The sequence below is a fragment of the Micropterus salmoides genome, unplaced genomic scaffold, assembly GCF_014851395.1.
Source record: "Micropterus salmoides isolate LMB-PRFRI ecotype aquatic unplaced genomic scaffold, ASM1485139v1 Ms_hic_scaffold_12, whole genome shotgun sequence".
Classification (NCBI taxonomy): Eukaryota; Metazoa; Chordata; class Actinopteri; order Centrarchiformes; family Centrarchidae; genus Micropterus; species Micropterus salmoides.
The window spans coordinates 18,316,020-18,343,386 of NW_024040263.1; the positions used below are offsets into that span (position 1 = coordinate 18,316,020).

Consider the following 27,367-nt stretch of genomic DNA (forward strand, 5'->3'; position numbering starts at 1 on the left):
CCCATCATACATTATGTAGCTACTGCTCTGACGATGCCTTGATGGTTCATGTCAGACTGTGGGAGAGGGAAGCCAAGGTACAAGTCATTAATGCACCTCATAAAAATGTTTAACTCATAACTCATTTTCCTAGACTTTAGAGAATTGTCATTTTCACAGTGTTTCTGCACGATGTGTGTGTATATGTAGGATTTACTTTTGATGCACAATGAAAGCCCAAAAGTACTGACTTGCTCCAGAAGCTGCTTGTGGTCCATCAGTTGTAATTTCAGTGAGCTAATGTCAGGTGTGGTTGTTTGTTGATGCCAGTTTGATCTCCGCTTAAATTGAAATGTGCTCCAGTTACTCACTTGTGACTCTCTGTTTGAAGTTCAGGGCCTTTTATATTAACAAAGCACCTCAGATCAAAAAAGCAGAGCTGCAGCAGTTTCCTTTTCCTGTCGTATATATTGTAGGCTATATAATGAGTCACTGAATCTGCGGCTGCCTGTGTTTGTGTTTGGTGTGTCAGTCAGTCTTTCTGTCAGTGTGTGTGTGTGTGTGTGTGTGTGGGCTTGCGGAGTATGTTATGCCACAGGCAGTGTGTGCAGCTGTGCGGTGTTTGGGCAGATGGGTGACCAGTCCACACTGAAGAAACAGATTTAAAAGAAAACCAAGTCTGTGTATAAAAGCCTTGTAGATTATCAATCCATCCTAATTCTGTTACCAGAGCCCAGGGCTGAGCCGCACCCTTGTGTAACAACGTTATGAAGCAATCTGAAATGGACGGGCGGGATGTGAAGGGATCTAAAATGGTTTACTGACATACTTCTGATGGATCCACACCAAAGAGCAAGCTTCCTGTGGTTTTCTTGTTTTAAAATGATAAGACAACAAATTGAACTTTTTAAACTGCTCACTCGCAGCAAGTTTAAGAATTTGTGAAACTTTAGGCAGAGTGTTGGGTTTTCCCCCTCGCTCCGGCACAGGGGCCCCATCCAACTGGAAAGGCTGACGGAGCTGCTAATGAAACAGCTGCCAGAGTCCTGCAGAGAGCAGGGATGGAGAGCTGAGACATGACTCACAAACTCTCGCTCCTCACCGAGGCACGTGGAGACGGTGTACACTGACGAGTCCGCGGTTGATTATTTCTGGTAAGCCAATTCATTCCTCCCTTCACTCACAGTTTCTCTTTGCCAAAGGCCTTTCCTTTTAAATGTCTCCATTCTTTTGCCTGGTCTCTGAGTTTTATTAGAGAAAACAACAGTTAAAGTCAGATGTCTTGATCCATTCACTCTTTCTCTCTGTGAGTTGCTTAAGTCTTTGTGTGTCTTCTCCCTTTTCATTGATTTCTATTGTGGAGCCTGCAGCTGCAGCACAACATTTTTAAACAAACATTCATCTGGCAGCTAGTGTGGGCTTGTACCATAGGGAAATGGAGACACTGCTGATCTACAAGTAAAGAAAATGAACAATTTACATTTCAGAGAAACTTTCTTCACTCTGAAAGAATCTGTTTTATTCAGACATTCTCGAAACTATCCAAATCTCAGGAAGCAGGAAACAGGAACAGAAAACCCTTTGTGGCTTTGAAGAAAAAAAATTACCCATGCAACTTGGTGTCTCAAATTTCATTTTTAGCACAGAGAATTAACATGTTGACAGGGACAAGGCGTGTATGTGGAGCTTCATTGCTTTATCAGAGCTGCAGCTCCTGAACTTTTCATGACGTGATGCCCCCAGATAGAGATTCTTGGGGACCCGTATTTGATCCAGAATCAGAGAGAATCACACATGAAAATGTTGTTTCACATGGTAGAGCTGGTGTTCCATATGAGTTTACCAGCCACGTAATAATAGTGAACTTAAAAATAGTCACAAAGTGCTTCACATGGAAAATAATGAAACAAGCAATGCAAGCAAACAAGAAATTGAAATGCAAGGACAATAAAACAATGTCAAAAATGATGTTAAAGCACATTTTTGCCACTGCCTCCCGTTTGATAAAATATTATTGACATGAGTTTTTTATGTTGAATATAACTTGTATAACTGCAGGATCAGAAGTAGCCCTGGAGACTAGTGAAACTGCTACTTCCTCTTATCCTGTCATCTGTAGACTGAAAAACAGGATGAGCTCAGCTTGGGCTCAGAGACAAAAAATATATGTGCACTGTAAAATATATTTTAGTAATTTTACAATAAATTACTGGCTAATAATAGTAAATTCACAGTAGTATACAGTGATACAGATGAAAATCACAGTAATGTATTGTGACTCTGCAGTAACCAGACACAACAGTACTATAAAATTACAATATGATATTGTAAGTATTATCATAGTGGGGTCAAAGTGGGGGCAGGAGTTTGAAAGACTACTGGGTCAAAAGATATAGTGATATTAGTTACATTATGGGAAATATAGCATCCTGTGTTTTTGGAGTTTGACCCATAGCAGGGACAAAAAGCTGGTTAGGCTATATCTAACTCTACTGCTTTACTGAGTGAGTCATATAAATATACAGAAGTGCACTTCTAAATTGCTATAATACCCTTTTAACCACTGTTCACTGGATTCCCGTTTGACAATTGAGCTTGGGGCTATTTTGCTTATTATTATCAGACAAAATTATTTAGGGACAATATTTCCATATGTGAAAGGTATAATAAAAGCAAAGCGTCATTACGCCTACAATTAGCACTCTCTCTCCTTACATATTAAACAATATTAATCCTCCTCACTCCCCCATGACACTCTTCCTTGCACATTTAATGTGTCCGCGGCCCCCAGTTTGGGAACCCCCTCCCACCAAGCGCCATAACACAGACAGGACCACAGGACAGAGCTCGAGCTTGGTTTGAATTTAACGTCACTCCTGCTTTGCATAACCACCAGTCTCGCGCTTTTGATTGGACCGCTCACGGGATTTAATCTGCATTTTCGTTCACGACCGCCACGCTGCCCCTTCAATCTGCCGCCGGACTTCACCCCCCCCCCCCGCCCGGGTCCATCCTTCATGAAGGGAACCCGCCCGCTGCTGCTTAAACGTGGAGGGAAGGACGCGGAGAGGGACGCTCGCAGCTGACTGTTGTTACTGCGGTTAAAATTTACGGCTCTGTCGACACATTCAGAGCATTTTCACCACAGCGCTGGACCGAAAGGGAGGGATTGTTTCTTTCTGCAGAAGTCTTCAAGCTCCGAGTCGGCGGCGGTTGAAAAAGGTAACGTTTCTATGGTTTCTGTCGCGAAGTTAATGCTGCATCTCCTTCTCGTTTCTTTGTATTATTTTAACCGTAAAGCAAGCCTTCCTCAAATGACTGTCTAGCTTGAGGAAGCTTGTCTTTTTTTTTCGCCGTGTCTTTTAAATGAACCACACAGTATTTGTGCTGAAGCCCCCTCTTTGTAATGTGAATTTGCCAGTTTGTTGGTTGGATGTGGTGAAGAAATGTAACGTTAGCATGCCACGGGCCATGGATTCAGCGTGTTTTTACTCTTAAACGCCATTTTTGTGTATGTGCGTGTGTTACAGTGGCGCAAGACTCGACTGGCACTGTCTTGGTTGTAATCAGGTTGAATTTATTGCCTGGCTTCATGTGGTTTCTCTCCTCAAGCCGCCCCGGCGCACACCGCTATTGTTCTGTGAGGCTAAACCGGGGCCTTTTGCTAAACCAGGGAGACTTCAGCGTTTGTTCCCGGAGACAAATGCTGTTATTAAAGCTCCACTTGAGGCGTAAAAAACAACCAGAAACTCACGAAACAATGGCCACGAAAAGCGGGATCCTGGCTGGGGACACATAGGGTTCCTTGACATGGGCCCGACTAACACGAGGAGAGGAGGTGGGGAGAATAAAATCCACAAGTGTCCCATGTGTTTTAATGATTGTAGGAGTGCCTGTCCATGCGCCGACCGAAGAGATAAACGAGCTCCCAGTTGCTGTGGGTCATGAATATGTGTTTGTATAGATGCCCTTGTTTTTCATTTGATAGTCATGTTGCATCAGCATGACTTAATACAACACAGATGTACTAAGTAGCATCCACCTTCTGGTTTCTTGCCTGCACGCCCAAGTCATTCATCGCCTCCTCAGTTGTCACACCCAAGTCATTCTTGATTTGGCAGCGCAACATGAGAGAAAGGAGGGGAACGCATCTCTCTGCAGATCTCAGAGGTAGACGGATGCTCTATTGGCTCAGAGTCTACATTGCATATTCAGTGTGTTTTGGGCCGTCTGGGTGTGGTGGTTAGGGTGTGGGAGCAGTGAGGCTCTCCTTGGCTTCACAACGGTATTTGACATGCAGACAGTCACTGGGGGGGGAGTGTGTCTTCTGGAAACCCTCCTGCTACTGCTGCCAGGGAGTGTGAGTTGTTGCTGAGGAGTTTATCATCACCTGGGTGTGAAACAGAGTGTGAATGACACTCACGTGGTACCCCGTGGTAAGAAGTACTGTCAACACCAATGGCACATATAGACAACATGAAAAGCTATTGTATTTAACAGTGTTTTACAGCTCGTGTCTCTTGACTCTATAGAAGACTTACATGTCAGGTATTTAATAATCAAAGGTGATTAAAAACAAAAACAATGCTAAATTAGATTTTTGAGGGGGGTGTATACACCTCTGTTTCCCTTTCCTCTTCCTGATGGCCAAAGCAAACCAGTAGAGGAGCTCAAAATCCTGTAACCTTGAAGGCTCAAGGGATTGGATAAGGTAGTTTTTAAAAAAAGAGGAACCTGCAAGCAAAGAAGGTTGTCACACTTTAAAACCCTGGATTCTTTGAATAAAATGATCAGTCAAATAGAAACTACATTATCTACAACTTTTAGTAGAAGATGTGACCTGGTATTTGTTAAATCACAAAACTTTTAATCAGTTGGTTGCTTGAAGTTAATTGCATGTTGTCTTTCGGTCTTTGCATGTATTTCTGCCCTGTGAACAGATTACTTTATGAGGCAGCTCTATAACAGGGAGGCTGCAGTTGTTTATTTCAGGCATGGTCACCTGAGAGAAATGCAGGTGGTTTGACATTGCCACATTTGCGGAAGTATAACTACTTAAAATGGATGGGACACATCCACGGGAGTCTGGGAGTGAAATACCTTTTTGTCTTCACTGAAATGCCTTAAATACCTTGAATACTTTCTGCTCAGTTTTTTCCCCTAAGGTTGTAAAGTAATGCCACATTTTAGCAAGTGTTAAGACTGAACAAAATATCTACTGTCTTTAGATTACATAAATCCAATAGTATCACATCATTTAACAGCTGACACTAAGGGCTGATGATTGGCGCGGTTTGTTCAGCTTGGCGTGGGTTCATCGGTCCAGCAGCTGTGAGAGGATATGAAGGTCATGGACTTAGGGGTCATGGGGTCTCCACCATGATCCCACAGTGTGAGAACAGAATGTATTCAACAGTTACTCCTGCCTTATCAATGAGCATCAGTCTTTGGGTATTTTTATAGGCAATATGGAGCAGATTGTAATGTTCAAATCATTCACATCTGAGAAGTAACAAAAGCTAATTTCTTTGAAATAAAAGCGAGAAAGTTATGTATCTCTAGCCCATTCAGAATGAATGCAAACATTAATTTCTTTAATTGCGTCCAAGCAATAGAAATGTTCATCGACTGGTCTGCCAACCAATAGATGATCAACTTACTATCATATAAGACAAAGAAAAGCAGCAAGTCTTAATGTTTGAGAACCTGAAGCCGTCCAATATTTGGCATTTTTGCTGGAAAAATAGCTAAACATTTATCAGAATAGTAACAGATTGTCTGTTGATCCACTAATCGTTGCAGTGCTATCTTAGTTGTGGACGTGTTTAGTTCAGGGCTGCAAGTATTATGTTGTCGTTTTTTGTTGTTGTTTTTTTTTTTTTTTTTTTTTAAATACATTTTTTATAAAAAATGTCAATCTTTAAAATGCACGTCAACAAGCAGACACATTTAAATGTCTGACCAACCATGCAAAACGTCCAGGTATTCAGTTAAAACCTGGAAATATTCACTTTTTAAATGGGTTTGGTAATCAATTATCAAATGGTAGCTTCAGTTGTAGTTTGATTTAGTGAAAAGATGGTATTGGACTTGTATCTGTAATAGCTATCATTTGTACCACAGGGACGTAGCCACTTTTCAGCCTGTCCCTTGTTTGTAAACTGATTCAAAAACCAGGGCAGCTGAATGGAAAGCTCAGTCCCTGTACAACGCGGAGCATTTGCATCTGCTTGGGAGTCAGCTGCTTTTACTACCTGCAACCAGTGTCTGTCTCAGTCCCACACCCACGGAAATTCAATCCAGCTGGGGATGGATTTCTGTTTTAGGATGACATTCAGGGTGAAATTATATTTCATCATTCAGCCCCTCCAGGTTTGTATCTCCTGTGTTGCTTTTGGCTGTTCAGCTGTGGGATGGGGAGACTGCGTGGTGCTGTATCGCCCGTCACTGTGGTTTGGAGGCTGGTACACTCCTGCCCATTAGGATAAAGTGGCGGACGCTGGCGCTGCATTTTTAGGCACTCAGCCTGTCTGGGTTGAAGCCGGGCTCAGTGCACTGTAATTATTGAAACAGTGTTTCAGCACTTTCATAGTCTGTTTGTTAGTTCACTTTGGTAGCCTTGTATACCATGCCAAAGACATATTTTGCTGTGCTATGCGTATTTACATCGGTATAGACTGCAGCATTGTGAATTGTCGTTATATTTGCATGTGAAAAGAGAAAACTGAAGTTAAAAGGGCTGTTCATCTTCTGGTAACGGTCCTGAGGTCCACATTATCAACAAAGTGGGGGGTAGGGTGGCTAAAAATGAGTACAATTAAACCCAATTAAATTTGATATCAGATGATGATGATGTCTTAACGTGGCCCCATTTTCCATCTGTCTTACTGAAGCAATGCTGTATATTTTGATCATTTTAGTTATTGATCCAAGGCTGTCTGAGGAGAGTTATAAGGCGCTGTGTGTGTGTGTGTGTGTGTGTGTGTGTGTTTGGGTTGGGCATATCTTATTAGCATTGCCACTTTGTGTACACAAAGTCAATCCTTGGTACACTGTGTGTGTGTGTGTGTGTGTGTGTGTGTGTGTGTGTCAGAGAGGCAGGCAGGCGTGAGGTGTGGGATCCCGGTCCATCTGGCCTCAGCTCACCCTGCCCAGTCAGGAGCATGGTAACTGATCTGGCCCCCAGGCTCTCCAGCATTGTATTGACTATCTGCCTGCCTGTTTTATAGCCAGTTGGCCGGTGCACAGGAGAGTAGCTGCTGCCTGGATTTAATACGGCAAAACTGGTGGCAGCTCTACAGCCGACCATGCTCGATAGAATTTATTTAATTTGGATCTTTTTGTGTTTATCTTAAATTCAAGTTATGGACAATTTGATTAGAAGTAGAACATAAAAAAAAAAAAAAAAAAAAAACAGTCTCAAAGTTTTTCTCTTGCCTGGATAATCTTCACCACCAGCCCACCCCTTACACTTTTATTAGTTAGTCGACAGTGACAAGCAACAGGAAATATGGAAAAAAGAGAAGGAGATAATGGGTCAAAGGTCCTTGGCGGCAAGCTGTTATGCCTGGTCTAAATCCATGTTATAGCCGTGGCTTAAGTACCACCCCATTTCTACATCATTCTCCTTTTTTAAATGAGCTGAAACATGTTGGACACTGTGACTTGATGTGAACAGAGGGAACAAAAATTGTTGTTTGTAATCACACAACATTTAACTGACTTCACTGATCTTAAGGCCAGGTAGCGAGTGGAACTTTTGGTTTAGCAGTGGCGTGTAGAGGACTACAGCTGCAGACGGAAGTCTCTGAATGGAAATTAAAGATGAACATGTGACATACTAACGGGTTGAACTTTCCTTCAGTCAATCTTTCCCTCTTTCACCCTGCAGCCTATTTGACATCGTTGGATCCTTTTTGGGTGAAGAAGTTGCTCTTGCCAACTGCTCCTCCATCCCTTTGCACAAGTTAATCCACTCCAAACCCACCCCCACTCCCCTAGGCATCATGCCCGAGGGGGTTACATGGTGCGCTGCCCCCCCCCCCCCCCCAATCTGATTACATATACACACAAATGCATTATCAACCGACTGACTTTACTCGCCCCACTGTCAGCCTGTCCTGGTTGGCAGCAGAGCTTGGCCGGTGCTTTTTGAAAACGCTGCCAGGTTTGAAACAGATTGTAACCCATTTTGCCTGCAGCCTTTCAGACCCCTCCGCTGCCAGTAGCCGCTAGTCCATCCCATTTTGACTGCCACTCCCTTAAAGGCTAACTGGCTTCATGTCCATTAAACTTGTAGCCACACTTTACCACCTGCTCCTAATGACCTTATTGAGTAGCTTAAACTCTCCTAGCACATGTTAGTGTCCCGTATGGAATTCATTACAATAAGCTGCATGCTTAACGCCCTTGATGAAAGTCTTTTTCCCCTGCTAAAAGCATTGTCTTATCCCATGAAGCATCCCAACATCTTGACAGTGGTTTTTAATCCGTTTTATTTTGTATCTGTGCAAAGTGTTGATTAACAATTAGTGTTTCATCTCAGTTACACAGGGATTCGTGACAAAGATACTGTAGAGAATGCAATTTGTAGACAACAAATCCGACTGCAGTCTTAAGATGAAATGCGGTGATGTAGGGTTTGTCAACACATGCACACGGTCTTGTTGTTTGGACAGATGTGAAGGCAATCAGACGGTAGGATCAGTGAGAGCGGGTAATGCGTGTTCTTTGTCTATCGATAACAAGGTGCAATGAGTGCCATTCATCTTTTTGATAGTTTTCTGCACGGGATCAGGAGCTTCTGTAGGCAGCTTTTTAAAAAAATTTAAAAAGTCCATCTACAATCATAAACAGAGACTGGGGACGGTGCCAACATACAGCTTCACCGGTGTCCAGAACCTGGGGAAAAGAAATGGAAACTCTTCTGAAAGCTATAGGATGGTGCATCTTTTGTTAAGGATTCAACTGTTTTCTTGGCTTTTATACCTTTTTCTTTTATGTATTTATTTGTGGTTACACCACCCACAGCAGCTCATTGGTTTATTGTAAAATATTCAATGTTAATAATACAAATGTATTTTATAACTTGACAAATGGTATTCCAGCACAGTACAAGTACCACAGGACGAATAAAAAGCAGTCATTCCCAACCATAACGCTTCCCCCTCAATGAGGGAGTTCATTAGATGGGAAGTGTTGTGGCTTTGGGTGGTGGTGTTAACTGGCGTGCAGTACAGTTTTGTGGTGTTTACTGTAACAACATTCAGAATAGGGTTTCTGAAGGTGATCGAACACGGATTCACCTTGGATGTTTAGGCAAGAGAATTGGATCAAACCTTCATAGAAGACTTTTAATGCAGATGCAAAGTGTAGTAAGTGCTTCTTTGTCGATTTTTGAGTTTGTGAAATTATTCAAAATTAGGATAACACATCATGTGACAAAGATGTTCTGAGGATCCAGAGCTCACAGCAGCTCTTACTGTCTCTCTGCCAGGAACATAAGCTTAAATTGGAAAGAGTTGTTGGGTGAACTAGATTGACTGGGTGAACACGCAGTATGTGTTTCAGTGGTTTTGTTTAGCTTGCTGAGAGACAAAGACACTAGTGTCTTCTTACTCCCTCTCTTCTGCGGTTTCTGTGTATTTTCTCACCTGTTGGACAGCCTGCTTAGGAATGCATCTAGTGATGAATAGGTGTTGTAATTTAGTGATCTTCAGTCTTCTCACCTTGGCCTTGTCTCATCTATGTGGTACAACCGGTGAAGTGATGTCGGGTAAAACGTGAGAGGTAAAAGACAGTCCCTGAAAACAAATAAACCACGTATGTCTGAGATGGCCATAAGTTTAAGATCACAGCAGAGGACTGGAGACAAAACCAGAACAAGAAATTGATTCTGAACTGGTGAATCCTCTTGGATGAGTAATTAAACATCTTCCATAACAAACAGCAGGTTCAGTTGCCACAGTTATTACTTCTAGATAAACATTTCCATTTGAACACATCTGTGCTCTTCACAGCCACTGGGACACTGCCAAAAGTCAATCTAATGACTGTCTTGCACAGACATTGATATTAACTGACAAGCCACATCATCCTTCTTGGCTTGATGTTTATTGGTGGTTTCTAACCTGGAGCAAGCGGTCACCATCATTTTAAGATCAGATTATGTTGGATCATGTTGTTGGAGAGAAGATGGGTCTTTCACACACACTGAGCTTTAAGCGCAAAGACTTATTTTGCCCACTATCTGTGCCATGATAGCCAGATAAATATTTGCAAATGCGTTCAGCCAAACCAGGTCGAAAATGGCATTTTCCTTGACAAATCATGTTTTGTTGTTGACCACTTTTGAGAAATGTAAATAAAATAAAACAACTTAAAGTGGCAACGCCAGAGACTGCAGTCTGGTCTTGCAGTGAAGGGAACAGATTTTAATCCCATTTGACCAAAATCGGTGCAGACAGATGACCATAGGTTTAACTTCGGTAGAGATTGCCCACTGAATGTCCGTACGTTATCGTCCCTTTTTTTTGTTTTTTACCGCATACTGCACATTATTTTTCTGAATTTAATAATGCATTCCTGTACTTCGCCTGGCTTTTTATTTAATTTTTTTTAACATGCAAGAGCTTGTACCTTGTTGTACAACACAAGCCTGCCTTCATTAAAAGTCACATGTTAGTTTTGTGACACGGCTCTAAGCCAGAGCACAAAGTCACACTTATTCAAGAGAGAAATAGGATGAATAGGAATAGATAGAAAATGTCCTTTTGTTTGTTTGAGAAATGCCCTCCAATGACTCATGATGATCCATGTTTGTGTCGGACCGAAAGCTGTTGGAGGCAACTGTTCAGCAATGTGCTCAAATACCTGTATTTTCACAAACCCTTGGCTCACATGTACTCTGCCTCCCCTGTCAGAATGCTTTGAGACTGGTGTGTGTGCTACGAACGGCAGATTGAATTTCTTTCTCTCTCCCTCTGTCACTCTGTATGTGTGTGTGTGAACTAAACACTCACTTGGTGATACAGCAGAAACGGAGCTACTGCCTTGTATGGTCAGATGGAGCAGCAGACCTTTACACACACACAGCCTCAATTTTCTACCCACTTTTAAGATTGTTTTAGATTCTTTATCGGCCACTGAAGACTGGTTCTGTAAAGTTTGAATGTTTTTGTAGTAGTAGACGCGGATTGAAGTGGAAGTAAGCAGCATTCTTGCATCTAGTCGGAGACTGAAGCCTGAGCTCAAAGTTAGGAAAACCCCTTCGTTTCCCAAACCTCTTGTTTTGCACTTCATTCCACTGCAAAGACCCGCCACACTCTTCCTCTTAGCCTTTTCAGTTGCGCATGCGCACACACACATGTCCGCACTCAGACCGAATACTGCCTGTATTTTCTTGTGTACGTGCCTATGCCTCTGACACACACCAGAGGGAAAGTTAATGAACAGACATTTGTGGACAATGTCATACCTCGCTCTGTTTACACTTTCAGAACACTCCCAGACCTGTAACCAAGGTCAAGTTTACCAGGTCAGCTTTAGTCCGTTTTTTTTAAGCGTCTAGAGGTGCAGTTCTAGTAAGAATGTAGAGATCAATCAAGTGTGCCTGTGGACTCAAAAGAATGCAGGAAGTGGCAGGCCACTAAATTCCAGTTTTCACTTTTGTGTGTCTGCATGCGTGTACATTTTTTCACATTACACTTTCACATCTTGCATACTTTCATCCTTCACATTCTTTGCTCGCTCACACTGCTCCATTTCATGCACGCGCGCACACACGTGCGCACACACACAGAGCCAGCTGTCACTGTGTAGCCCAGAGGAGGGTTGAGGAAGTAAGCAGAGCTGGAATGTGGATGAGTCGGATGTGCTCTTGATACCGCTGCTGCTTTAGTCATGCACTTCTGCCATTAATCATCTTGGAGCAAATGCAGCATTGGCATGAATCTAAAAGTAAAAACTCAACATCAGGCAACTGAAGTGGATAGTTTAATATGCGAACAAGGGCTGCCATTTAAGATCATTTTCATCATCAATAAATATGACAATATTTTCTTGATTAGTCACGGTCAGTTTTATCAGAGCCTTCATTGATGTCTTTAAATGTTTTGTCTGATCAACAGTCTAAAACCCAAAGATATTCAGTTTACTATATACTGAAGACAACCGAAAGCTGCAGTTCATCACATTTGAGAAGCTGGAAACAAAATATTAATTTGCTTGAATAATGAGAGAGAGAGAGAGAGAGAGAGAGAGAGAGAGATAAAAAAAAAAAAAAATTTGTCAATTAACTAATTGATTCAGCTCTAATACAAAAGGGACCATAAGGAAAACTGAAATGGAGATATTTTACTAATTTCCCTCCACTGGCTTGTGTTTGCCCACAGTTTAAACACAATCTGTTACACTCCTAATGTGTTTTGCCCCTTTTGCTGTTTTTATAATTGTAGCAGTCTGGGGTAAATCTACAGATGACATTAAGCCCAAGCATCAGTATCAACAGCCCCCTCCTCCACCAGCAGTCTGCACAATGCATTCCAAACCCCTTGCCATGCTCTCAACACAGCTAAATCCCTCTCTGCATGTATTAGACACAGCATTTGAAGTGACCCATTTTGTCAGGCAGTACTTCTAATTTCTGGACATCAAGCAAGGGACTGTGAGATGGTGTACAACAGATGTAATTAAACTGTCTCAAGACAGAGGTCAGGAGTTAAGTTTAATGACACAAGTCCATATTTCTTTATTAGAAGAGGCCACTGAGTTCTTCCTCCGTCTGGACCGACTCCCTGTAAAAATCTTGCAAAGTGATGGCTGCATTGATAAACCCACACTCTTTGCCTGCTTAGGCTAAACATGCTTTGCTGCGGGGTTTTTTTTTTTTAATTTTTTAAGCCTTTGGGCCCTTTGTCTTCATTGCAACACATTGTAATTGTCACCAGGGGTATTGAGCCAGTTGCGATATTAGCCATGTGGAGCAGACATGCTGCGTCCTGAATATGGTGTTAAATCTTCAGTGAACTAGGATTTGTTATGCAAATGTGGACTGGGAGATTGGCAGACAAGAGGGTCTCTTGTTTGTCTTTAAAAATGCATGAGTCTGTTCATCTTTAGCAGGCAGAACTTAAAAAAAAAAAAAAAAAAAGCTGCTTGTATTCATGTGCAGTCATTTTTCTTAACATAAATCCTGGAGTTATGACTCAACATGTTCCCAGCTAGGTGTCAACAGCTTGAAGAATCCCGCCTGTGTGTAGTGTTGGTGTCAAATGTGTCCTAATGGATAAGAAGTATCTGTGCTGCAAGTTTTGCTGTAATTTAATAAAACATCATTTATCTGTGTTTGCGCATGTGGATGGGGTATTGATGATCCATTCACTTCCGTCACATAGTGTCAGCTGGTTAGAGATGGTGCCTTTACTTGCCCAGAAGGGGATCGTCACATGAGGAATGCGATTCATTATGCCATCTTCTAAGCCCCTGGCGTTGGTAGCTGGACTGGCAAAGCCATGCAGTACACGTTAGTGCCCGTCCAAGTCCCTGTCTCACTGCGCTTTGTTGTGGTGTGTTTTTATATATATTTTTTTAACACAAACATGCCAACCCATCAAAATTATAATCTAAATGAACTTGAGACTAACCACGTCTAGGCGTTTTTCTGCCTGGCCAGGCCTAGTGGTGTGAAAACAGACAGATTTGCACTTGATTTTTCAATGTTAGAATATTTTTTTTGCATGGTCCTCAATTTGCTAATGGCTTCTAAACCTTCCCATTCATTTAAATGGAGTGATGATAATGGATTTCATTTGTGAAACACTGTCCCAAAGGCTCTGCACATTATCTAATTGACCCTCTTTTAAGGCTTGATATTTTCCAAAAGAAGGGACTGTCCAAACTATTTGCTGGAAGGCAAGCAACTCTCCACTGTGAGATTTGTAACCAGAGAAGAAAGAAGTTCAGCTTGTAACTTCTGTCCATGACTAAACCAAAGGCTGGGTGTAGCGAAGGGCACTGCTCTCGCCCTTCACTACAGTGGGACTTAATTATTTTATGCATGAGATTACTGGGTTTCTGTGTGTGTGTGTGGAGTCTGCCCAGGGAGGCGTATTCAGTGGTTATCAGCACTAAACTGCCCAAACAAGTTATTTCAGAATTGGCACCAAATGGTCCATTTATACATTTGTCTTGGTTGACTGACTGAAGCATTGCTGTTGCTCAGCTAACCCCCAGTACATTGATACCAAAGAGTTAAAAGTTCTAAGGAAAGGAAAGTGCCACAGTATCGTGTTACCGCAGATGTTAATGTGTTACTGGTGAGGAAACAGACATTTTTAAAGTCTTTTGGAGAAGCAGCGCTCAGTCTTGTCCAAAGGTCAGGAAACATTTGTTTGGAAATTTGTCAGTCAGGGTCGAGTACAGATGCTTTATCCATCCTAAAGGCATAAGTTTGTAGTCCTTGATATTTATTCTACACTGTGAGGTTGCATAAATGCAGTCAGTAGTCTGTGGAAAGTTTTGCTCACTGGAACTTGTCGTTTCAACAAGATGGTTTTTAGTTGTCTGGCTTAATGGCTTGCGTATCATCATGCATCGTCTGCGGCCATGACCTTTTTATTAGTTTGAATTAAAAGGGCTGCTCTCTTTCTAAATTGCTCTCATGGTTTGTTCATTATTACTCCTGCCTTTCGTACCTCATCTGTTTGTGTACCGTTCCTTTAACTTTCTTTTTTTAATAAATCTCTTACTCTTTCTTTTTAAAGCTTTTGTTTAGGTCTGTAACTGTCATATTCTCATAGGTTGTTTTTTTTTTTTTCTATCCATCTCAATATATTTTTAATTTCCTCTTCAATCCATCTCTTGCACAGCTTGTTTCCTGGGGCATACAGAGCTTCTACTGACCATCTGTGTAGCAATTTACTGGAAGCAGGTCGGTTAGCAGCAGGAGGAGGGGATGTGACCAAGGAGTAGAGGGGAACAAGTGGCTATGGGGGGGGAGTAACCGGGAGAGGTTGGCGAGAAGCTACTGTGGTCAGAGGGGCAAAGAAATGGGGAGTGGGGATGGTTCGGGGGGGGGTTGGGGTGAACGCATAATGGATCCAGAAAGAGCTCTGTCCAGCCAGAGAAAGAAAGAACCTGACTGAGGTTAATGAGTTAGACCTATATATGATTCTCCACACCTCACCCTTTCATTTCCTAATCCCCACTATGCTGTCCTTATACTCCACATTGATTTAAAATCTTCCACTAGTGGTGTTAGTTAAGGAATCTCCCAGCACACAAATCTTTTCAAGTGATCACAGAAGGACATGACTATTACCATCTGCATCTGCTCGACAGAGAGGAAGACAATGGCCAATAAATGGGCCATTTGGTGTTTGTTTTCCACCTCCTCCCTCTCCTTGTACTCTGTGGGCTGTCATGGCAGGAGATTGTGAGACCTCCTCTTGGCTTTCAGTGCTCCAAACCACAGCTTTTTTTTTTCTTTTCAATTTCAAGATGCTGGAAGCCATTAGGAACACAATCACAAGTCATCTGGGTTTTTTTTTTTTTTTTTTTTTTTTTTTTTTTTTTTGTATTTTCAAAAAAATATATATTTCTGCTCATAACGCATTTAGTGAACAATCCACGGTTCCTTTTTATTTGTTTTAATGATGATTCCTAAGTCTGGTTTTTGGGGCTGCAGGCATTGTGATGCATTATCAAGTTAGTTCGGTTAGATGAGTGGACAAGTCACTGTGGAGGAGAGTGACTGGTTGGCAAAGAATTGTTGGCATCTCTCAGTGCTCACTTCCTCTTAAGACTCCCCAAATTCCTTGTAGGCCCCTTACCATAAATGGCATTTCCTTTAGGCGAACAGAGACATTTTTGTATTATGACTTTAGGAGTAGTACAGCATGGTTTAATTCTGCATTTAAAGGTTCAGTGTGAGTTTTAGTGGCATCTAGTGATGAGGGTTGCGAATTGCAACCAGCGGCTCATGGTGCATTCACACACTCTTCTGATGGTCCCATTTCCCGAGTTGTGAAGTCCGTTTTTCTGACTTCAGTGCGTTCATGTGCTCTTAAGTCTGAATGTGGAATAAACATGGATGCTACTACATAGATGTGTTGGATTAGCATCAGTTCACTCTACATGGACAGCAAACTAACTGTTATAACCACATTACATGTTTGCAAAATATGTATATGCAATTTGTGATTTTAGCATGAATCAAAGTTTTGTAATGTCCCATGTAACTTTATTTCTCTTTTTGCAAATTTCTCAATTTCTTCTAATAAACCAGTTGACGACGACTACTATGACTACTACTACTTGTACTAATGTTACTACTTTTATTCAACGTAGTGATGCGCTCTATAGAGCCGTTTCTGATTGGGCTACTTTAGAAGCTGCGTCCATGTAAGAGGACCTATGGTGTATGTAGATAGAAAAATGGCTCACTCTAAAAACAAAACAGTTCATTATGTAAGGTCTTTATACACCACTGGAAAAAATAGTTATGGATATTATGTAGCATTTCTGTCAATAGATCCACCTAAGTATTATACACTGAACCTTCAAGAGGAGTTGTGCAGTAAAAGAAAAGCCTGAACATCCTTGTGATCCTTGTTTTTGTTTTTATTCCACAGGATATTAAAGTGCGAGAGGAACTGACAAAGACAAGTGTGAGCCTCTGGACCTTACAAGCAACAGCAGTGACGTTGACCCCACACTTTTTTTTTTTTTTTTTTTTTTTTTTTTTTCTCTTTTCTTTAGGAGGGGGGAATGAAACCGGATGGGGTTGCGATGGAAACCACAGAGCCCACTGAAGCTGCTGTAGCAGAAGAGCCCTCCTCGTTGCAGGAAAACATATTGGATCAAGCCTCGTCAAAACCGGAGGAAGCAGGAAATGATGTTGCACCCGGGGCTTCTCCAAAGGCCAATGGCAAGCCAGCGGCAGCAGAACCCAAAGTCAAACCAAAAGGTGGTGCAGCTAAAACCCAGCCACCAACCACTGCTAAATTCGCAGGAGCTTCCAGATCCAACTCACGGCCAGGTACTGCCTCTCACCGCACGGTGAATGAAGTCAAATCGTCTAACAATGTTTCTGCAGCCAAAACAACGGTTACAGCAAAATCACCAGCGGCGGGAGCCGTACCTAAAAGACCAATGGGTGTAGCAGTGGTTTCCACCACTGTCAAGAACCAAACTCGAGTGCTTGACAGAAAGCCTGTTGGATTGGCCAGGACCACCTCTGTTGCTGCTGCCACAGTAACAAATGGTACCAAACCAACAACGGTGAATGGCATTGTTAAGAAGAGACCAGTGGCTGAGACTGTTAGACCCAAAACCACAGGTACATCTGAATGAGAGAAATAAAACTTGAATTCAAAACTTGAAAATGAACAATACTTATGTCTGATGTAGACAACCTTTGCATAATCATTTTATTTGGCTTATACTTGTGATTTCTGTCTCAGTTTCATGTCTATCCATTGTTTTTGCAGTTACTGCCAGCAGACCAGTGGCGTCCACTGCCCCAAAACCCGGCACTTTGACCACAACAAAAGCTGGTGCTGTAGCCGTTTCAAAGACCACCAGGTATGTATGCCTATCACAAACGGAAAGCACGTGATACAGTAATATAAACAGCCGATTGTGTGAGTAAAGTTATGCTCCCTGTTTTTCTCCCTGTTCTGAATTGTTTCTGTTGTCATTCACACACACCCCCCCCCCTTTCTGAGATCCAAACTTCTTTTAATCTCCCATACAAACTGGATGAGAAGCTGACTTTGTTTATCTTGATGCCCTGAAAGGGAGCAGTGGTGATCGATGTCCGTTGTGGTCGTTATTGAGTCAGATTTCGCTTAAAGAGAGTGAGTCATGTTAGCAGAAATAACCTGAGACAGAGGGTCTTAACAGAGGCAGCGATACTGAAGAACTACCGCTTTGTCCCACACAGACCCCCCTGAGCGAAACCAGCCCCACCTCCCCAGGGTAGAGAGCTATTGATGCGTATCATAATCCCTTTCTTACTGAGCTGGTGGTTTTGGATAGAGACTGCTCTAGTTGGACTAAAACTTGCCCAAAGTGCTCCCTTCAGATGATCATTTTGTTACAGAATTTCATAGCTGAGCGTGTCATTCACTACCATCTACCTGCTGCCAGACATAACCATCGGCTGGTTGCCAAAGTACATTATTTTTTTTTTTTTTCTTCAAATGTTTGTACAATTATCTGCTAAGTTTTCAACATGATTTGTTTTTATAAATGATCCATCCGTGAAGCTCATAGAAAATGTGATCCATAATGCACCAATAATGTCTTCCCACAGGATGTCGTGTTCTGTACTGAGGCCTGATTAGATTCGCTCTCCACTGGTCTTCCCTCTTAATGACCTCTTATTAAATAAAGAAATAATGTGCCACGTCATTCTGTTTTCTGAAGCAGCACAGGGTCACTGCATTCTTTCGATCTATTCCTCAACTCTCTATTGTTTGTGTATATAGTTGTTCCAATTTCCTATCTTTCACAGAAAACAATGCAAGGACTACTGGTTGGACAAAACATTCCCAGTTTACAATTATAAAAGACATAGAAAAGCAGCACATCCACACACTGGCAAAGCTGAAATGGTTGTAGTATTTGCTTGATAAAGTACTTACTCGACTAATCGTTTCAACAATATCATTGTCAAAGATTTTGGTTGTTTTGAGTCTGTGATCACTTATGTAGTCCTTTTTATATTGGGTTGATGTGGGGGTCAAGTGAGGAGTGGTTGTTCTTGATTATTACTATGTCTGTTTGAGGAAGGGTGAGTACACGGAGAAGCTCGTCCTCTAAATTAATCAGATGAGGCTTTTCACATGTCTGATTACAGTAGCACATCATCCTGTTCCCCATGATGTGACACAAGGCACCCAGAACGGACAACAGAACAGCAGCAGGTGTCTGCCCCTGTGACAGTTGATGCGTGTTGCATTTCGTGCCACCTGCGTGTGATGGCAAAGTCAGTAGCGTGTCGAATCCTTTGTGTAGAAGTGGGGTGCTTTTCACTCTGTACTGTTCGTGCTGGCTCTGTGGCAACACAAACAGACCTTCCCTCAGCTCAAGCAGTGGCTTTTATTAGTCATGACACTGATAATGACAGCATTAATGATCTATAGCAGCACATGCAACAGACTTTAATGGTGTTAAAGGATTTTACAAACTACGTAAAGAGATTATTTAGTTGCACAATGGCTGTGTAGCCTCCTCTTTGTAATTTTGCAACCACCTGCTTGTAATTCTAGCCCTGCCATATTGTTTCTCATATTGCTGAGGCAACAGTCATTGTTGCTTAAACTGTCTTAAAGGAACACGCATTTAAAAAAAATTCAAGTATCTGCAGGTAAATCTTTTGTGTAATCCAATTGAGGTAATCAGCATAGACAAAAAGGCCTACTGTAAGGGCATCAAGCTGCTGTTAGTGTAGTAACACACACTACCTGTGGCCAACATGAAGAACGGCCTCTCTCATGAAGTATTTATGGTAATTGAACCAAAGGGAGGCATGTAAACATTGAGTATTTTTACTATACCACTACCTTATTTGTGAAGGGCAAATAAGATTTGGGGATTGCATTCAACTATGAGCTCTTAGAAGTTTATGCTAGGTGAAGGTGGGAATAAGAATTGACAGAGGAATGTGATGTAAAAGGCAGGAAATTGCCTGTTCTGAACACGCAGTATAATTTGGCAGGGCTGTAAGCTGAGATTTCTGTGTTTCTTAATTACACACTGTAACTAAAAGACGCATGTATGTGTAAAGACGCACGATCCAGATCTGAATGACGGGAGGATGTCTCTGTCCCAGTAGTCGATGAGAACCCCTGATAACTGGAGTAGAAGCCAAATGGTTTAACATCTGGCACCTGTGTAGCTTTGCTCTCCTCCAGTCCCCATACATCTAACTCATTTGTCAATTGGCTGCATTACAGAGACTGAAAAATTATAGAGAAATGGAGTATAGTTGTGATATGAGAACAGTGATTACAGAACAATCTGAAAGATGACCAATATTCAAGGGTTGGCTTTGAGTATGGACCAAATTGCTGGTGGGTAGTACTTTTTGGTCTCTCATCTACAGAACAGTCCCATTATTTAAAAAAAACTAAATGGGCTGTAATGGGGAATATATCAAAATAATAGCAAAAACATTGCATCGCCTTTAAAGAATTTTAAGGCTTGGCTTTCCTTACCACACTCTTCTCTCTTTTTATCCTGTCACTTCTCTCGTCTCCCGATTTACTACTGTGTCGTCCCATTGGAGATAAAACTGTCATCTCTCCCAGACACACTTGGCAGGGAGCGGGATTACTGTCCTAACGGAAAAGGCTCATGTCGTCTATCATACGGACGGTGGGCGCCTAGAGCCTAAGAGCCAATGCTGTCTGCCATGGTATTGCTAGGCTGCAACACTTCATCTAAACTCTCCACTGACAGGATCCAGGAGATAACTCTAGGCTCGCACAAACCCAAGGAATGTGCGCGTCTCAGAGGAAGGAGTAAAGCAGCTGATTTTGGACCGCCTTCAAGCCAAACAAGGTATTGTTAGGGTGCGCCATTTTCATTTGTTGTCTTGGAGGGGGCCCTTGAAGTGATGATGGGTGAGAACCGAAGAATGTGGATCTACATTTTATATGTAGGGGGAGCTTACTGCAACAGGGTGTATATTTTCTCTTTGGCTTAATTAAAACAGAATTTAATCTACAGGAGCGGGTTTATGCCAACAGAGTCTAGCCTCCCAGCTGGGAGAGGACAGAGGGGGAGTCATGGATGAATAGATGGAGTAGGTGTGGCTTCAACTAATTTTTACACTGATTTTTGGCTAAACCGATGTTCCGCTGCTCAGTATGTTAATACAATGGCGTGTTGTCTGCAGCTGTCGTAAATATTTGCAAATGTTGACTGTAAAGCAAGCCATAAAGCGTATCAGTGACTTGTCCCCTTGCTGACCTTTGCCCTTAGGAAGACCTTGTGTTTGGCCATTAAAACCTCTCATTCTCTTTTTTTGAGCTGTGATTTGTATTGATTTCAACCCTCTGTTACCAGGAAATGTAATCCATACTAATACAACAACAACAAAACCACAAGCCACCACCCACAGGCAGTGTGTGGAGTGCAGGCATTAGTGTGCGTCTCTATTCCTCTCTGGATCAAACCTTTGAGTTATGACTCATCATAAAGCGAGGGAGGGAGGAGTTGGTTATATTGTGTCTGTGACCTCTCTTAACTCTTCATGTCTCTCAGTCCAGTCTCTCTCTCTCTCCCCTTGGAGAAAGTGCATTCATTCAATTTTGTCTGCCTTGATTCCTGCTGTAATTTAGTGGTCCTGTTCATATTTAGCTTGCATATGAAATTGGCCTCAATTAATGCACCTTTTGCTACCTTCCCCCCCATTCTGTCAATGATTTCTCTTCAAAAGTTTAGACCAGTGCTGTTCATCTCAGTGTCTGACACACTTTCCAGTGTTTGGGCTACGCATTACAGCCCAAATCTTCTGTCTGATAGTAGCCAATTACAATATCCCTGTGAGTGCAGCGGTTGTCTGATCTTTGGGGGAACAAATGGGCATTGTAATAGTTATTGTAATGTGGGAGCGGCATCTGAGTGCGGGCATGCTACTCCGCTGGGAGACATCAAAAGTCAGTGTGTCCTTGTCAGTTGTCTACATCTATCATATCGGCAGAAAAAGAAAAACCATAATGGAGATTGTTGTAATTGGTGTTTGGGTCACAGAGTTCCTTAAGGCACTTACATTTGACTATGTATATGTACATATTATGCAGCTCTTGCTGTTGTTGGAGTGAATCTGTTATTAGAAATGATTCTCATTCCTACTGCCCAAACAGTATTCCCATTCAATTACTTTAAAATCTCTCTTAATAGGCTACGTTTTGTGAAGTGGTTGTCTTTAATTGTCTACTGCATCTGTTAGGGCCAGTCCATAGGCTCGCCATTCATCTGTGACAACATCTGAGCCTCTTCTTACATGATGTTGGTCGGCAACAGGTCTTATCTTGAGCGATCTTTCACCACCCTGATAACGAGTTTTCTTGATGTAATTATGATTTTGTGCTAAACTGCAAAATTTTCAAAATTCATACAGATTGTTCATAAAGTGAAGAAACATAAATAAAAGTTGTTTTCCTGCGCAAAATGTGTCACTTTACTTAAAGCAAACAATTGCGTGTTATAAGGTCTTATAATTAGTTCACATGGTATGTCTACCTGTTATATATTATACAGGGATAGATATTTTAACACTTAAAGCAAACAAAGACTACATATATTAGTGACTAAAGTGTATTCATAACGAGGCAGAGTCATTGGTTAATGTGTTATGGAACATGGTCGGAGATTCTTGCTGCACATTGATATAAACTGGTATTAATACGTTATGAACTTTGCTATAGTGCCTAATGCATGTTTGTAAGTGATAACAGTTGTTATAATATCTTATGGACTCATTATATCGTGTTATAAATATATGCATAAGTCATTATAGTGATGACCTTCATAGAAAGTGTACCGCAATTTCTAATCTAATACACATCTTTTTGTCAAATGTCTCCTCACAGTCCGCTAGCCGTCGTGTGTGTGTGTGTGTGTGTGTGTGTGTGTGTGTGTGTGTGTGTTTTTGTTTGCTGGAAAAACAATCCCGGGTTTGTACTCAGCCCTGACTCTGTAAATGGGGAAACAAACAAAATGTCCTGCACCTTGCCACACAAAATTAGTCAGGTCATTCCAGCCTTGATTTGTGTGTCAAGTAACGTTAAATAACTTGCCCACAGACATTCAGCTTACTTCTAGTTTGCCAAGACATGATGCTGTTGTGATGTTAGCTATAGTAGCGAGAGTTGTCAGTGTTGCTGGCTCTTGGACCGTCCCATCCTCTCTGCATGTGGTATTGCAGAAGCAACTGTAGCGACAGTATGCTAACCCACCTCGTACATTATTTGCTGTCATTGTTCGCTCTGTATCATGGTATTTGTCATGGAATTGGCTTGTCTAGGAGGGGAGCCTAATGCAAGAAGAGAGGATGCTGGGAAAGGAGTTTTTGCTTTATGTAGTTGCTGTTGGAATGATTGGTTGGATTAGTACCAGTGTCGCATAAGAACTCCTACAGACTGAGCAGTTGACCAGGAGCTTAATACAGGATTGATTGGGAAAAACTGTTTGTTGTTTGGTTTTTTTGGGTTTTTTTCTTTGTCATTTCAAGCTTTCCATTCCCCCTCCATCTTGCTATTTTTTTTCCTCCTCCTCATTACACCCTGCACTCGCCTCTCGGGAGTGATTGGAGAATGAAGGAGGCATTACTGTGTGGCAATAGATGGATGGTGCTGTGTTAATGGGTCCCACTGTTGAAATTGCTTTGGGGTTTACATTACGACAGTTAACTTATTTATGCTTGTAAACGGATGTAGAGGTCAGATTTCATGTTTGGATCTTTGCCAACAAGAAGAGTGGACCACAAAAGTTAAGACGGTAAAACTTGTTGTTTTTTTTCGTCTAGTGTTTGTATGCTGCTTGAACATGTCTTTCTCTGCCTACAGGCCCACTACAGGTCCCTCAACATCTCGACCTGCATCCACCACATCCAGGCCCGCTACAGCCAAGCCCTCCACTTCTGCAACTGCCAAAACCGCTGCTACTAGAGTTACCACAGCCTCCTCTACTGGCAGGACCACAGCAGCACAGCCTCCCAAAACTGCTGCTGCTGCTAAGAAAGGTTAAAAGTTATGCCTTGTTCTGACCAGGGGATGCTCTTCTGGAAAAACATGATGGGGGTTTTTTTGGTTAGACAGTTTCAAGTTGTTAACCTAAAAATTGCATAAAGTGGTTGACTTTGGTCCCAGCAATATCTTGAATGTGTTTATGAAAAGCTAATCCCTGATTTTAGCTTCCCTATGAATTTGTGGACTGGAAAAGTGTGTAAGTATTTTTAGTCTGAGCTAAACAGTAAAACAAAGATGCTTAGCTAACATTATGAGTGATTCACAAAATTTAAAAATGTGTTTTATTGCTGATAATCTAATTGGGTTTGTTTTTCTTTTTGCACCAGATGTCAGTCGACCACCACCTGCTGCAGTTGCTAAGAAACCAACAGCTACAACATCCGCTGCTACCAAAAGACCTGAACCCTCCAAACCCACGGCCAACGTGAAGCTCAGCTCTGCCTCCAAATGGTCCGCACAAGCGAAGACAGCAGACCCCAAGGGGTCGCAGGCCAAAACTCAACAGCCTGCAAAATCTACACCCACAAAGAAACCTGTAGCTGCTGTTCGGTTACCTGCCCTTAACAAACCGCCCCTTGGCCGAACCCCACCTGCCTCTCCAGCCAACAAACCTGCAAACAGCAGCACCTCTCAGACAAAACGTGGAACCAAACCCACTCAGGCTGTCTCACCTTTCACTGCTGCCAAGAAGACGACGGTTACACATACTACCACGCCTGCTGTAGAAGCACAGAGTGCTGCCACAGCAGCGGTAGTAGCTGCCACTGCAACAACTGTGCTAGCAGAAACACAAACAGAAGCTACACTGTCCTTACCACAAGAGTCAATTTTTGCTGCCTCTGCACCAGAGGAGGTCCTTCGCCCAGTCTTGGCCCAGGATAACGAAACAGAGGCGGTAGAGACTGCTCAAAGCCACACAGCCGCTTCCTCTCCTCCACGGAGCCCTGCCAGGACAGCCTTACCCCAAACATCCCCACCCCAGGAGCAGCTACAAAGCAGTGTTCCCTTAATACCAACGCAGGTGCAGATGCCTGCCAGTGCTGAGCCTACATTACCACCAGTGGCCTCCCCTCCAGACCTATCAGAGGAGCCCGTTTACCTGTTGACAGACCAAACCCCCTCCACATCTAAAGCCCTCGCAGCAGCAAGTTCCATCCCTCAGATTGTTTCTTCTACCAATCTAAATGAGGAGGATGATGAAGAGGAGAGGGAAGGAAGCCAGCTAGTTTCTGTGTCTGAAATGAGTGGAACTACACAGCCCACAGAGGAGTCTCGTCCTGGGTCGGCTGGACAAGTAGGAGGGTCTGCTTGGAGGGCCGGTGGTGCCTTGCTCTCTGAGCTGGACTCTGAGGATGTAAGCGGCAGCCAGCAGGGTGCATCTGAATTAAGTGCCCCTGGTGTCCTGGAGGGCACAGAGAGCCTGGACGACCTTGGAGACGGCAGTCTCAAAGGAGCCATTGACATGGAAGGAGCCTCGGCGGGTTCACCTGACTTTGAGAAGGTCCCTGACATACCAGCGAATGATTTTGATGAGGACGAAGATGACGACGATCGAGTGTGTGACATGGATGTGGGCTCAGAGCGGGTAGATGAACAGCAGAGGCCCAGGCACGACAATGACGTGGATGATGAGGAGGAGGATGAAGATGTAGAGATGGCTAGTGAGGGGGTGACGGAGAGTGGGTTGGAAAGCTATGGCAATGCGGATGAGGATGACTTTGCTGAGGATGAAAGGCTGGACAACCTGAACAGAGTGGCCCAGCCTCCACCGCCCCCTCCCCTTCTGCCCTCTGCCCCCGCTGCTCAGTGGGACCAACCGAACCCCTTTGCTGATCCCTGGGCAGAACCTCTTCAGCCACAACAGGTTCTTGAGCATGTCTCCCAGTCCGTACAGGGGGCTGCTGCAAATGCAGCAAGCCCTTTGGCAGACCCCTGGCAAGCAGACTCTGAGACCCCAACTCAGACTCAAGCCCAAGCCTGGCTAGATCTAGGCTCTGCTTCTCTTGTTCCTGAAAACCAAGGAGGTCTCCATCATTCCTCTGTTAAAGATGACCCACAAAGTCTGGAGGCCCAAATGTTCATGAATCCGTCCAGCCCAGCTCCAATGCAGACCCTGGTCCCAGCGCCCCTCTCTGCACCAGGAATGTCTCTGTCAAGCACCCTGAGCAGTGAAACGAGCACACCCGAGGAACTCTGTGACTTCAATGGAGACGGGAAGCTCCAGCCTCAAGATGTGCAAGCCGCCGTGCTTTCCCCACACCCTGACCAGGACTACCAGGACCTGGGAATACACTTGGAGGGAGAGGAGGAAGCTGAAGCAGAGACCCTGCCTGCTGATGAAGTATTGGGAGGCCCTGCGACTGCCCCCACTTCCAACCCCTCCTCGTCCTCAGAAACGGAAGAGGAGGCCAGCGACACAGAGGGAGAAGCTCAGTTGGATGATTCCTTGGAGAGGCCAGCGGTCTGCAGCTTAATCTTTAACTGCCAGCCTCCAGCCCAGCGCTGCCTGTCCACTGTGGAAGAGGGAGAGGACGAGGTTTGTGCAGTTGATGACGCCACCCCGCCCTCGGCTACATCATTGGCGTCTTACGGCTTTGACACCATGACCACAGCTTCAAACTCCAACGCCCAGTCCACAGGGGAGAGCTGCATCAAGAGCCCTGGCATCTTCTCCCTGGAGGAGCTGCCTGAAGAGGCCAAGGAGCCTGGTCTGATCCCGCTGCCTCACCGTCAGCCATCCCTCCCAGAGCAGCAGTACATCGAATGTGGGAAGCAGGAAACGGAGTCCGCTGAGCACGTCGGGGAGGAAGTGCCGGGGCCAGAGGAAACCCTGGATACTTCATCAACTCTGAGCACTCTGCAGCAACCAGAAGAAAACCCAGATGACATCCAGCCTCCTTACTATTCCGCTATCTGTGAAAAGACTGAGAACTCTTTCGCAGGTAATGTATAGTTCATCATCTCCCTAACAGCCCAAGTAATGTCCCTTAACTCCCTGTGGCCCTGTTCCAGCACCCCACAAGAGCACTTATGTAAATCCTATTGTCAATGTTTGTCCTGAAATCTCTGGGGGTGGATATAACCAAAGTTAAACCAAAAAAAAAAAGAGAGCAAAAAAGGAAGAAATTAAAGAGGACAGCAGTGGCACTTCCCTCTAATATAACATTTCCATCATGAGTATATGGCTTCAATTCCTGTATGTGCAATAGCTACTACTATTTACTCCTAATGTGTGAGCGTGCCTGGGTTTTGGTTTCTGTTTTATTTAACACAGAATTGTGTGGTTGCCCTGAACTGCCATGGATTAGACTAGTCCGTTTACAGCTCTTTAAGAGGGGAAACAAGAAAATGAAGCATAACAAACAAAATGTGGAATGAACTTTAACATGTTTTCATGTATATTTATCTTAATACTTTTTACTGAACAAAGCTGATAAATGAGTTTTGATTGTATATTCCTGTTTGATTTTGCTCTCCTACTTTACGATACAGGCAATCTGCTTTACCCCCAATCACTTCTCATCTCTTCTCGCACTTTAAATTGTACCCCCATCCTTTTGTTGTTTATCCATCTTTTGGAGTAATGAACCTTAATACTTTAAATAAAGATTAGATTTTTACCATGA

The 27,367-nt window shown here is 43.1% G+C and overlaps 1 protein-coding gene across 2 annotated transcripts; it reads left to right on the forward strand.

The window, feature by feature from the left end:
• The first annotated feature begins 3,014 nt into the window (after positions 1-3,014).
• On the forward strand, positions 3,015-27,367 carry si:ch211-214c7.4 (platelet binding protein GspB). 2 transcript variants are annotated; one of them, XM_038713817.1, is made up of 5 exons: positions 3,015-3,201; positions 16,611-17,317; positions 17,469-17,562; positions 23,559-23,734; positions 24,068-27,367. In XM_038713817.1, exons 2-5 carry the CDS (start codon positions 16,747-16,749, stop codon positions 26,692-26,694), a joined length of 3,468 nt encoding a protein of 1,155 aa, XP_038569745.1. In that variant the 5' UTR covers positions 3,015-3,201; positions 16,611-16,746; the 3' UTR covers positions 26,695-27,367. The 2 variants fall into 2 exon arrangements, with proteins under 2 accessions (XP_038569745.1, XP_038569746.1); XM_038713818.1 differs by having other exon boundaries at positions 16,738-17,317.